Source organism: Hermetia illucens, chromosome 2 (genome assembly GCF_905115235.1).
Source record: "Hermetia illucens chromosome 2, iHerIll2.2.curated.20191125, whole genome shotgun sequence".
Lineage (NCBI taxonomy): Eukaryota > Metazoa > Arthropoda > Insecta > Diptera > Stratiomyidae > Hermetia > Hermetia illucens.
Genome location: NC_051850.1, coordinates 53,267,005 through 53,280,986, shown reverse-complemented (window position 1 = coordinate 53,280,986; position 13,982 = coordinate 53,267,005). Strand labels below are relative to the sequence as shown.

The 13,982-nt window shown below is 37.8% G+C and overlaps 1 protein-coding gene across 5 annotated transcripts in view; it reads left to right on the top strand.

Annotated features, from left to right (window-relative positions):
* Window positions 1–13,982, top strand: part of LOC119648869 (ecdysone-induced protein 75B, isoforms C/D) — a 180,297-nt gene that overhangs the window by 40,378 nt on the left and 125,937 nt on the right. The window contains exon 1 of one of the 5 annotated variants that reach the window (XM_038050763.1): window positions 8,640–9,442. The exons of the other annotated variants lie outside the window; for them this stretch is intronic. Coding sequence (XP_037906691.1) covers window positions 9,349–9,442 — 94 coding nt within the window. The 5' untranslated portion in view covers window positions 8,640–9,348. Of the gene's footprint in view, window positions 1–8,639; window positions 9,443–13,982 lie in introns of those variants that run through there. 5 annotated transcript variants of the gene reach the window in all.

Here is a 13,982-nt window from a genome sequence, read left to right as displayed (position 1 = left end):
AACGTCTCAAATCTAAAATTTACCGCAATGTCGTCCGTCCAGTCGCTCTCTATGGTTCTAAGTGTTGGCCGACCATAAAAGACAATGAACGGCGTCTTGCGGTAATGGAGACGAAGATGCTACTTTGGACTAGTGGCGTCACACGTTTAGATCACATCCGAAATGAGGATATCCGCGATCGTTATGGGGTTGCACCGATCGTGGAAAAGTTGCGAGAGAGGCGTCTTCGATGGTATGGTCACGCAATTCGTGCAAACGAGAATTCACTTGACAAGATTGGTCTGAACATCGAAGTCGATGGTAAACGATCAAAAGGCAGACCTAAGCAACGGTGGCTTGGTACGCTGGATGGGGATTTGAAAGCCTCGAGATTGCACCCAGATCAGGCATTCGATAGAGCCAAATGGCGAAGCCGATCACGACGAGCCGACCCCGCTTGTGAACGGGACAAAGGCTGAAGAAAAAGAAGAAGAATTACTTTGTTAAACTTCAAAAGGCGACAAAGATGGTTTCCTACCAGAGCAGAGGCAACTCATCAAACGCTGCCTCACTTCTAACCTGGGAGCAGCGTTACCGAAGCAGTTCACAGGTGGTAAATTCTCCTTTACATATCTCTAAACAAAGATTACTTTGCGAAAAAAATCCAAAATGCCGCATTTTTTTATATAATTATAAAAATAATCATCCTAATCGTTTTTTAGGTTTTGTGTAAAACAAAACCTTATTAAAAATCGGTTTACTGTCTGTCTGTCTGTCACACCTTTTATCTCAGAAACGGTTATCTTATTCATACGAAATTTGGTAGAAAGGTAGAAACTGTGAATCCCATTGCAGCAGTAACATAGTTCCACGTTGAGTTTAAGGGGTAATTTTTTTTTTACTGAGTATAGTCATGTGGGGTATCATGGGTTGCAAAGCGGAGGAGAGCGTGGATCCTAAAAGGTTCACTTATTTCAACGACCTGTTCTAAGAAACTGCCCAGCTCATGTAGCTTCAAAATATTCTCCATACCGATACCTGTTTAAATAAAGTTAATAATAGTATATTACCATATTTATTATAAGTATCATCATCATCACTTTCCGAGCTGGACCATCCTCATCCATACGGATTAAGTGAACCGCCCACCGTAACCTATTGAGCCGGATTTTATCCACAACCTGACGGTCATGGTATCGCTCCTAGATTTCCTAGCTGAAATAGGCTCTGTTGGCTGCCAACAACCGTGCGCGGATTTCATCGTCATAGCTGTTATCGGTTGTGATTTCCGACCCTAGATAGGAGAAATTATCAACGGTCTCAAAGTTGTAGTCTCCTATCTTTATCCTTCCCATTTGACCAGTACGGTTTGATGTTGTTGGTTGATTGGTTTTCGGTGCTGACGTTGCTAAAATATTTTTTGTGTTGCCTTCATTGACGTGCAGCCCAAGATCTCGCGCCGCCTGCTCGATCTGGATGAAGGCAGTTTGTACGTCTCGGACCATTCTTCCCATTATTTCGATATCGTCAGCATAGGCCAGTAATTGAGTGGACTTAAGGAGGATCTTACCTCTATTATAAGCATATTTTCTATAAATTGACTGGGTACCCCTCTTAACACGTTGTCAATTGGTTGATTACCCCCGGCAGCGGAAAAGAGAAAATGTTTTCAAATGTAACCATATTTTTTACGATACACTGTATATCCGCACATTACTGAACAAGAGTTGCCCCAAATGGACCCTGTTTACAAGTCGAGGATACACTGTATATCGTCCATTACGGGCGGCAGTCGAATCCGATACACAGTAGATCGACTCCGCTATCAACGTGTTAAATTAGTCCTAGAATCATCAACTTTTACATTATAGGATATACTATAGAGCATGTTTTGGTGGAAATCGCACTTTTACTAACAGAGTTATAGTAGGTCAAAATTATCAATTTCAAATTTCTTGCAGTATCATATTAAGGTGAATGGTTTAACAAACTAAATGCATAGACATTACGAGCTAGGTACAAGTCGGCCTATTTATTATATAATTAATACACAAAACCTTTCATGCCTGAAGTGATTAGCAGCCGGTTTCCCGACTTATTTAGTTTTGCCTTCATTTGTAATATTGGAGTGGAATTTCATTACCAATCTTAAATGTCATCCGGCCCGATTAATTCGTTATTTTTTACCGACAAAACCGACCGCTTCCAAAAAATCTTAAAAATAATCTGCAGTATTTGAATAAAATTAATCTCTTTCGCACTTAATCCTTTGTAAGTGCTATTCGTGTTGACTACAGCGCAATAGTGTAGACAAGTGGGTTCTAAGCTAGTTACACCCGCTATCAAACCATATGTTTGCATGGGCTCTTTTCTAGTTATTAGTTTGACTAAAAAATTCTGTCTCAAATGGAGTTAATGGTCCAATGTTGTAGCCACTTCTATAGCTTGAGCTCAACAATCCACCCGGGCTGACTCCATTAGCCACAAGGGTAGAATTATTCCAAACATGAACATTGGGGAAGATTGACTATACAGATGCGTCTGGAAATAAGTGCAACTGAATAAAAATGTATCATTTCAGCTTCCTTCACATTGAATACAAAATTTTCTAATTTTGTGGGACAATTGGGACTTAAACAAAAACGGAAACATTGTCAATTGACGAGCGAATCTGCGAAGTATTATCCATACAAACGTCCAACACCGACCAGGGGAACGAAGTGGCTATTATGGACAAGAATATATGACCAAGTAAAGAAAAAATTATATAAAGGACATCCATATGAGTGAAAATGATCAAGTCCAGATAGTTTATACGGGCAATATCTATTTTAGAAAAAGAACCGTTTGTTCCGTCTTTGATGACAACGTTGAAATTTAAGAAAAATTTCTATGTCAAGTGCAAAAAGGGATTACGAACTTTTCCCTGGATTTCCAGATTATTTGCAGAAATACGGTGAATTCAGCACTAGAGACTTGCTCATCATTTTTTTTCGTTTCTTCAAAGAAAACCTCCGAGTTTAACAATAACACACAATTAAGGAATGGACAATTCTATGTCCTTCTGACTTAAATCCTCTCACTGAAGAGTAGGAGAGTTACAAATCATCTCAATTTTATAACGATAATGATAGAATGACAGCAAATTTTGGAAATTTGTTTGAAAACGTGACGATAAATGGAGATGCGAAACAGGTTAAGATTCAAACGGAACAAATAGAATTTAGAAGGGTGAAACATAAGAAATTTGAATAATTGAACTAAAAGTAATAAGATGGGGAAATCTGTCAAGGCATGAATGGTGCACGCTAGAAAAATCTTATTTCGAACAGTTAAAAATTACTATCGTATTCGCCCTAAAGCTTCGTTTCCAATATCGGTGCTGGGACTAATAATCTTCTTGCAGAGCTCGGTCGACAAGTATTACTGATTTGCATTATGATTCAATCATTAAGAAAACAATGCGAAAGATAAATATTTGAAGTCATGATGCTACGATAAGTTAATGAAAAATTTAATTTTTTTCAAGAATTGTTGAAAACAAAGATTTTTTGAATCATTCATTCATAGTTGCCTACGATATCAACAATAATAAGCCAACGAACCAATTGAATCTGTTCTTAAAAGCGAAATACATAAATATGAAGACAGAAAAGAGCCATGGAAGCAATGTCGAATGGAAGTGGGCTCCTTTCTTATTCTTTTTTTTCGTGCATGGAGCTTTCTTTCAAACACATCGAAATGTTCAGATTTTTCTGTGGTGTAGTTTTTGTTGATTTTCCTTTTACAGTGGATAACATTTTTGAGAATGTTTTCCCCTCCCTCGACTTCAAACACCTTCATCAAACCATCATTACGATATTGAAAGCAAGAAGAAAGATATTAAAATAATGAATACGAAAAACATCTTAAAAGAAATCAAAGCCATGTAATATATAGACAGGAATAAATAGAAGGCTGGAAGAAAAGGAATTTAAATAGTCAATAAAATACATTATTTCTAAGAAAAAAAAGTGATTCTTTAAAAAAAAGGCGACTTATTCCACCGACTGTTTTCGGTTCTCTCCAAAACAAGAAAAAATGTCCTTCACACTTTTATATACACAAAAATAAATAGCAGGTTTTAAGAAAAGGAATTTAAATTGTAGACAGAAATCATTTCCCAGAAAAGCAAAATTATTCCCTTTAAAAATACTGTCTGATTTTGACTATTTTTTTATTCCCCAAAACCTAAAAAAGGATCTCTGGCATTTTTCCATAGAAAAGAAATGTGAATGTATATGAAAATTATTTCTCAGAAAAATATTCTCCCTTAAAAATATCGTCTGACTCTGGCGACTGAGTGGTCCATTTCTCAAAACCTAAGAAAAGTATCCTCCGCATTTTTTATCAAGTTCGTGATCGTTCATTGAATTCCACGAGTCTGTTGAGGCTTGCATAATTCCAGTTTGTTATCATAAACTTTCTCTTTTTTTCCATTCATGAGGTGGTATGTTTATAAAAAATAGAAATCGGGAGTGGGGTGCTTCAAGTTTTGTGGCTCTCTTATATAAGCATGGTACGTGCAAAATTCGGGAATGCCTTTTACTGGGCATCCTGTAGTCTGTATTTTAGTTCGTGTACTTTAATGGTCCAGCACGGATATTGGATATTGGAAATAACAAAATACGAGAAATGTTATTTTTTAGATTAAAATATTTTCCAATAAACATATATAATTCTTTCGATCCATATTCCAGTTCCAGCCTAGTTTTAACCTGTTGGGCCATCGCATTCTTGTTGTTTACATTCAGGAACAATGTCTCACCCTGTCTATGGATTGTAATTCCTCCAAAGCTATCTAATCCCATCCTCCACGCTTCAGGGACTGTAACGTTTTGTAGCGTATTACATAGGTCCTTTACTCTCAAATTGATCATACGTTATAATCTAACAGATTGAGTGGTGAGTAGGGGGATGCCATTCTTGTTATATAATGAAACTTGAGAAATGAGTTTTGCACCGTTCTTGCGCTATTTTGGATCTATGAGCTGGCAGCGAATCCTGTTAAAATGTCCATTCAACATTGCCTAAGTGCTGCTGAGCTCCGGGAATAATAATAACAACGATGATATACGTTTTTATTTTTTTGACTCCTAGTTCTATGAGAAACAGAGGTATCTTGCTACTAGCATATATTCTGTCCCATAACATGACAGATCGTGAGTTTTGCAGATGCTGCTGCTGACCAATTTTTGTAATTCCCTACAATTGTGGTCATATTTAATAATATAAACAGCTCGTCTGTAAAGACGATATTTTCCAACCCATACCGGAGATACAAAATAGTAGCAGGCGGCGCCTTTCAGGCCGCACTTCCTTGTGTTCATTCATTAGCACTAGTATTTTTGTAGATGGTAGTACTTAAGCACAATTTTTTTTTTTTACTTTAAAACTATCGTTCACGACCGATGATCACTTGCAACTTGAAAGCAAGCTGATGTTTTGGCGTAGTTGAGGTGCTTTTTTTCTCGTACTAGTATTGTGAAATTTTTTTTAAAAATCGATTTTTTTTTTAATTTTTCAATTGTTTATATTTTTAGAAATCACGTCCACATTTTTGCAAAGAAATTAAGAAAAATTAAAGTTACAGTAGTTTCAGTGCACGCGCATCTGTGACTTTGTGCAGGTGCCGGCAGCCAGCCACTTAAACTGTAACATAGAGTGGTGAAAATACCTCTTAGTCTAGAAGTATATTAAACCTATTTTTGAAAAATTGGCCAACGATGATTTACTCAAAAGTTGTTTAGGAATGAACACTCAAAAAAAAAATCCAAAAAGTAGCGCAGTAAGACGAGGAGAAGGAGTATATCGACTCAAGAGTATTTTTGTATGATTCAAGGATAGCGAATTAATCAACTGCAAATGCTAAAACTTATTTTTTTAATACCAGTCGACTTAGCTGTAAATGAGTACCTGAGTCAAATCAGGGTAATAATCAGGGGCAGGCGCAATACTGACTACATTGTCCCCTACGGTGTGCTTTAGCGTACCGTTACGGTCTTACATGAAGTGCTCTAGCACACTTCAACGCCCTGATCCAATATGGATTGTTGTGCCAACAATTATTATTGAATAAGTAGTGAAAACTTTTACGTTTTTCGCGGATTCACACTTATGCAAAGTGCAAAAAATGCCATGTAGTAAATTGTCATGTAAGAAATCTTCCCTTTTAAAAAGTCCTTTGTTTTTTTATTTTTGCTTTGGATGTGCCATTACATTTCCACCCCTATAGACGATGCATTTTTGGAGGGCCATCTAGCGCCTCCTATAATTTTTTGAAGAATAAAAAAAAAATTTTACTTTCGAAGGCTTAAACAGTGATTGATAGAAACTTTCATTGTCATATGTAATAAAATAGTTGAAAAAAAAACAATTTGAATTTCGTATCACTTTTAAGGTTTCGTGTAAAACAAAACCTTATTAAAATCGGTTTACTGTCTGTCTATTCATCACACGTATTTTTCCCGGAGACGGTTGTAAGGTGTCATACCAAAGTTGGTGGAAAGGTGGCAACTGTAAACGCTCACGGATGCAGTGAGTCGCATAATTCTACATCGAATTAAAAGGGGGTGGGGTCCCCAAATAAGCAGAAGGAGGGTGTAATTTTTTTTCATCAAATATAGTCATGTGGGGTATCAAATGAAAGGTCTCGGTTAGTATTTTCCGAAGCCGTCCTTACTTTTGACATTTGTTGATAAAGTGGGGAGCGCGGAAGGTTGAAAATGATCATTTCTTTAACGGATCCTTCATTCTCAGGAACTATCCAATCGAAAAATCTGAACAAATGAAGAGGTTGCGACTATATGGTACCTAGGCTCCGAAATACCCTACATACCGATATCTGTTCAAATAAAGTTAATGTTAACTACAAAACCCCCCCTTAATTCATCCGAGCACAACGAAATTGCAACAATATAGGGCATAACATAAAGCATAAGCCTACCAAGTTTGGTGAAAATCGCACTATTACTAACAAAGTCAGGTCAAAGTTGTCGCTTCTTTGCAAATTCATGACTTTGAATGTCAAAATCACCTGAATGTGGATATTCTCACAAAATATATGCATATATTATCTGCTATGTATTAATGGGAGAAATGCAAACTCAAATGTCTTTATAAAAGAAAAACCTTTCATGTCTGAACTGTCCAGCTTCCGGTTTTCCGATTTGTTACTAGTTTTTGACTTTAATTCGTTGAACTGCAGCCGGACTGGCTACATAGTTTTTTAATCTCGTCTTCATTACAAATTTAAAAAGAAGAGTATTCTTTTGCGTTTTTCAACTCTGTACACTTTTAAAAATGACGTCTTAAAATATTTTGGAAAAATTCAAACGTTAAGTAGTGCAAAAACGATTTTATGTGTGAGTGCTAATGCATGAAGAAATTACATAGCACAGCTCGCCGTTGGCTGAGGCCATTAATCCCATGTCCTTAACGGTGATACTGTCTGTTTCATTGGGGTCGGTCGTCCAAAATTCTATTTTATCCTCATTAAGTTGCAGACGTTGTTCAGGATCAGCTTCTTTGTGAGACGCAACGGCGTTGAATGCGACGCCTGTCGTGGAACCTACCACCAAGCGAAACCCCAACTATACTTTATCTCGTTTCCTAATCTCAGGATTTGGTTTCTATTTTACTGAGAATAGTACTAATCCTATGCAACTGTCCCAGCATTCCATAAAGGAGTGCATACCAGATATATACGAGTGACTCTGCACATATTGAGTTCGGTGACACCAACATCACTTCTAAGGAGGAATACGATCGAAGGCAGAATGAAGTCTTTTGGGACTTGCCTTGAGGCTGAACATTTCTTTAAAATTGAGGCAATAAAGGCGACATGTTTAAGTAAAGTGCTGTTAAAAATCGTGGAAAATCGTCATTGAACTGATTTCATTTTCTTCTGTTTTGGACTTTAATCGATTCATTGTTATAACCATGGAATTGTAATCGGAACAGAAGAAGATGATAAGTAGTTTATTTGAGTTATGTTCGGCTCAGTGTTTTGCTGAATAAATGCGAGGTTTTGAGCTCAGCTCAACACACCCTTTTGTGAAATTTGAGGAGAAAAATTTTTGTTTATTTCTTTGGTAAATCTCCATTAGCGGCATTTAATTTAAATTAATTTTTGTCAACGATCCACAATTTATTCTTTCAAAGACTATAATTATTCCATAGTACTCAATTCCGCGGTGCAAATGCTTCTTAGTGTAAACTGAAGTCGCCCGTGAAGGCAATGTAAACAGATTGTTGGGGTTTCACGCTCGTTATCGTCTAACAATGAAAAGCGAATGACATAGCCTCTGCTCATTTAACAAGCCCAGCTCTAGTAGCTACCTCTATCCTTCTGCTAACATTATGAGCCACTATTTTCTGTAATGACTGTAAATTCAAACAATTCAATTAGTTTTTTTCTTAAAAAAAGCTTAACATTTTTCGTGGATGCAACAAGCAGACTTTCAGATGCCGCAAAAGCTTTCGCCAACTATTATCAGAGCGATGCGATGGGAAGCATCGTGGGTGCCACGCTGAGATTGAGCTTAGTCCGACTCGATGCCAATGCCGACACGACACCACGTTCCCCGTGCAATAAGTTGAATACTAGCGAACGTTGGGCAATTTGTCGTAAGTGAAGTGAATTACCGGCAGTGGCGGTTACTTAACATCATCGAGTTGCAACCGTTGCAAGCGCAGATTCACTAGTGGCTACAGTCGCTGCATTTTATTGCATGCATGCATCGGACTCTTAAGTGTGCAACGATTTCCGTGTCCGTGGTGTGGTTCCTCTCGACTAAGCGAACTCGTATATTGGGCGCCCATTCAAACAGCTGATAGTTGCGTCTGCAGTTGATAGTTCTGTTGGAAACCTCAGGTCTGGCAAGCTTACTATTTTCGCGCCCTCAAATCGAAAAGCAGGCATTTGCGACATACTGGACCGATATCATTTGTCTTATTGTGCAAGTGTATGTTACATACCCGAGCGATAGAAACGTTCATTGCCAAGTTCCCTTTAATGGGTTTCTAAGTTATTGAACTTGGTCCGATTGATGTGAAGTGATTGATTAGCTATCGACGACGAGCTTAGGAGCCCACGGGGAAAATGCAAGGGCCATTTTTCAAAAATTTATTAAACAATATAGTGTCAAAGAATAATTTGTGATAAATCCGAGAGAAAAGGACAGTTTCCTACCCGGTGCAATTGAGAGTGCAAATACACCTAGTTCTAGTAGAAAACCGTTTGGCTGTTGCAAATTGTGCCATTTATTTATAATCTTCTATTAACCTTCCTGTTCATCGACTTCTGGACAGAGCAACCAATACTCCGCTATGACTGTTTGGGTAAGGGAGCATCTCTTTGTAGACAGTAACAGTAGCAGCAACATTAAGGACACTGACCGCCTTATTGAGCGTGTACTCGCAGGTAGGTACTGATATAAACCTAATTTTAACTCATTCTATTTAAAATTGAACCATTCTATCATCCGTCGCTACTTCGCGCAAGACTTCACCCAGTTTCGTGATACGCTGCTACGACAGCCAAGTAAAAAAACGAGATCCAAATTCACATTTTCCGTGTCATAAAAAGCGAAATCTTGAAGCCGGTCAACGACCGAAGCTAACCCAATTTTTCGAAAGCCAACAAACAGTGTGTTTCGTAAAAATTTCACTTTTACACTGTGATGTGTGTATTTGGTGTGTTACCCATACAGATTATGACTCAGAGAATAGCCAGTCGAACCACCACAGTTGCATCTCTGAAAGCTTCAGATTTTGGAGCTTTTCATTAGTCTTTGGGACCAGTTGTATATATAATGATAATTTGAATTCAAATCGAATATATGAAATATTAATCTGGAGGCTATAATCATGCGTATAAGATTCGTTAACAAAGTGAGAGGCGAACCCATACTGTTGATTGCTAAGTATCCTTCGTTGAAGAAATCGCCCTTTATTCACACAAAATTATCGGAAATATTTTTTAAAATTGAGTTCTATATTAAAATAGATAAACTTAATAGCCATATTCCCTAGCACTTTGTCAATCAAATCAGCACTTTTAAAAAAGATATCAAAAATCTGACGATTATGGAAACGTGGATAATTTCCCTTGCGAGTCTGAAACTCTTCACCTCTTAAATTTTTCAAGGAACATAATTTTTACAAATCCTGGTTGGCAAATCAAAGCATCAGCTACAATTAGCACTCTGCAACTTCGTATATTAAACTAAATTTGGTTCTATTAAACTTCTTAACCTTCCACATGGGTCACATTTTATGAAATTAGTGTCGATTTTAGTGAGAGAGATTGAGGACTTGCGGCATGAAATACGTATTTCTTATATAATCAAAAGGCAAGCTGCAAACTGGAAACTCGGCGCTTCAACTCTGATCAGTTTTGTGCATTTCATATGAAATCGTATCTCATATCACGACTGTTCAACTTGTACGTAGCCAATAGATCGTCAGTAAATACAAATTTAATATGCCAGACTATATACTTTGAGTGAGACTGTTTTTATATGAAGTTTAAGGGTGCAGTAAATTTAAATGAAAATTAACACTTTGCATTGTTATAACTTTATTAATAATAACATCGATCAAACTTTGCAGTATTGTGCATTATATTCTGAGTGCAAATGAAATTTTCACATATCCTCCGTCTAAGAGCGAACCACTCTCTAGAACATTTAACTTTAGGGACGAAACGTCGAGTTCGCCTTCTTTGAATCGGTAATTTAGAGTGAATGTATGCAATTGGTTATTTCCACATCGCTTAATTTCCTTCTTTAATGGTTCGACAGATTAAATTGATCGTTGGCCTCTATGTTCAAATAGCTTAGTGGCTGGGCCGCTATATTTTTGCAACAAGGTCGCGTTTCAGCAACATTGGTTGCAGAAGGATTTATATTGAAGACTGAACTTTTGATATAAGTCGACTCAGCTGTGAATGAAAGTCTAAGTTAAATCAGGGTCATGATCTTGGGGAAATACGATATTGGCCACATTGCCTTTTAGCATACCGCAGTGAAATGTATAGAGTATTTTTCCTCTCTCCAACGAAGCCCTAGTTCTAATTGTTTGGATGGATATTTTACATCTCCTTTTTCTACAGTTATCTTTAAGAAAAACGGACAATCAAGGATATGGTAATACTGAGCTTTGTCATATTTGATGTGCCATCAAATATTTAATCCGTTTTGTTCGAGATCATCGTCCTCTTGAAGTGTTCAATTTCTATTGGTTTTAATCCCCATCTTTTCAACTCTACGTCGAAGATACTAGTGTAGTAATATATAGACTATATGATGAAAATTTGGTGAGGATTGGTTGAGTATTTCCTCCAAAAAGTATAGCACTGCAAAAATGTTTCCAAAGAAACCCAATAAGTTTTTCTTTAGGCAAAAACCTAATTGATCATACCTAAAGCTGGAAGGACCATGCTAAAATTTTCGGGAAATATTCTTATACATCAAAATGTGATAAAAAAAATTGAAAAAATATTTTATCTTAAGTAGGTTGCCTCTCAGCGGGACTTTGCTATCTGATGTTCGGTATTTCAAGTGTTTGATTTGATTTTTTTTTACAATAAAAATAAATGTAATCTTTTTAGATGTTATTATTGGGATCTTGAATTATTATACAAAATTTTTAATTAATGAATTTGATAATCGTTTGTATTTGTTGCTTCTTTAAAAAAAAGATGGATTGTTGGTGCGAAGCACATCTCTATTTGTAGAAATCTGGAACCAAAAATTCAATTGACTTCTGATTCTCTATACTTGTGTCGTCCGAACTACGCTTATAATTTTACCTTACAAATATGAGATTGGGGGAAAAAAAAGTCGTATTTTGTCAATAGATGGCGACACTTAAACATGCCTTTTGTTATACTTATCGCATCGGGTCATACTATACGGCGCTTTGGAGGCGACAACCTGTGCTACAAGTGTCTCTTTGACAGTGTTTTCATCATATGTTTCAGTCTCAAGTTATAGCGCGTTAAAGATGGATTCCACCAAGCAAGAAATTCGTCATATTTTACGTTTTTGCTCCCTGAGAGGTAAAAATGCAACGAAGGCGGGCGAAAAAATTTGTGAAGTTTATCGGCTCGATACTGTAACGATTCCCACAGCATAGAGTTGGTTCGATCGATTTCATTCTGGTGTAGTAGATGTCGAAAATACACCCCGTACTGGTGGGCCAATCGTCGTAGAAACCGACAAAATCATCGAAATTACCCAAGTAGACTGGCATGTGAGCAAGAACTGGGTATAGACAATAAAACCGTTTGGAACCATTTGCAGAAGATTAGATTCCAAAAAAGCTTGCTGTTTGGGTGCCACACGAGTTGACGGTAAAAATCTCTTGGACCGAATCAACGCCTGCGATGCACTGCTGAAACGGAACGAATTCGACCCATTTTTTAAGCAAATGGTGACTGGTGATGAAAAGTGGATCACATACGAAGATCTCAAGCGAAAAAGATCGTGGTCGAAGCGCGTCGGGCTGGCCCAAACCATCGCCAAGCCCGGATTGATGGCCAGGAAGGTTTTGCTGTGTGTTTGGTGGGATTGGAAGGGAGTCATCCACTATGAGTTGCTCAACTATGGCCAGACCCTCAATTCGGTCCTCCACTGTGAGCAACTCTACCGTTGGAAGCAGGCGATTAACCACAAGCGGCCAGAATTGATCAGTAGGAATGGTGTTCTGTTCCACCAGCATAACGCTCGGCCTACACATCTTTGATGTCCCGCCAGAAGCTACGGGAGCTCGAATGGGGTGTCCTATCGCACTCACCGTATAGTCCGGACCTGGCACCAAGTGATTACCATCTCTTCCGGTCCATGCAAAACGCTCTTGGTGCTACTAAGTTCGCCTCAAAAGAGGCTTGCAAAAACTGGCTGTCTGAGTTTTTTTGCAAATAACGAGGGGGTTTTACAAGGGGGGGATAATGGAGTTGCTTTCTGAATGGCAACAAGTTTGCGAACAAAACGGCGCATATTCGGTTAATTTTAAGTATGTTAAATAAAGCGTCAAATTTCGGTCACAAATACGTTTCTTTTTCCCCAACCCAATATTAAAATGGCGAAGTTGTGTAAGAAAATCTTCAAAATCTTCTATTATTCATTGAAAATCAAGAATAAAAATAAGTAATTTTTAACGAAAATTCAGAATTGTGGTTCAAACTAAAACTACTGATGCGTAGAGTAAGTGTAAAAATTTTATTTCGATTGGTTAAATGGAATTTTAGCTGTGCTTCCCACCAGTTGAAAAAACGTGGTTTCGAGAAAAACACGTTTAAAGTTTTCGTTTTGCGTGCTTTTTCATTTGTTGTAACTTGGTAAATATTATGAATTTCGGTCTATAAATATTTCCAACATATTCTGCTTTCAAAATAACAGTCACATAGGAAAACCCCTTTAACTGGCAAAAACGTTGCGCCAAGAAGCGCACATAAACATAGACTTTTACAGGATGTTTTACGGTATGTTGGAGAATTTTCTTATCTTCCGCAAATGATTAACATTGATAGCTAAGAGGCGAGTCTCCTGTGAAAAAGACTTTGATTGACTAAAGGATATTTTCTTGAATCTACTTCTCTTTTCCGCGAGTAAAGATTTTCTAATAGTGCTTTTGTAGGCTACTGTATTTTCAACTAACGCGGGGGGGGGGGGACGCCTTAAATCGTCTGGGCATCTCGCTCGAAGTCACTCTTCTCTGAGTTCCTGGTTGCAGGAACCTAGCCAAGGATTATTTGGCCATCCTATAGCAAGATCCGATCACGAAAACTTTTAGTATAGACACTCGCGAACGCATACAGGGCTACGGCGAGTTTGCACGGAACACTAGCTCTTAAGGGCCAAGCAGCCAGACTCGGCATATCCTACAATTCGCATTGCCGATTTGCGGAGAGGTGGGAAAAGCCCTCAGCCAGCTCTAGCTATAACTGCGGACACTAG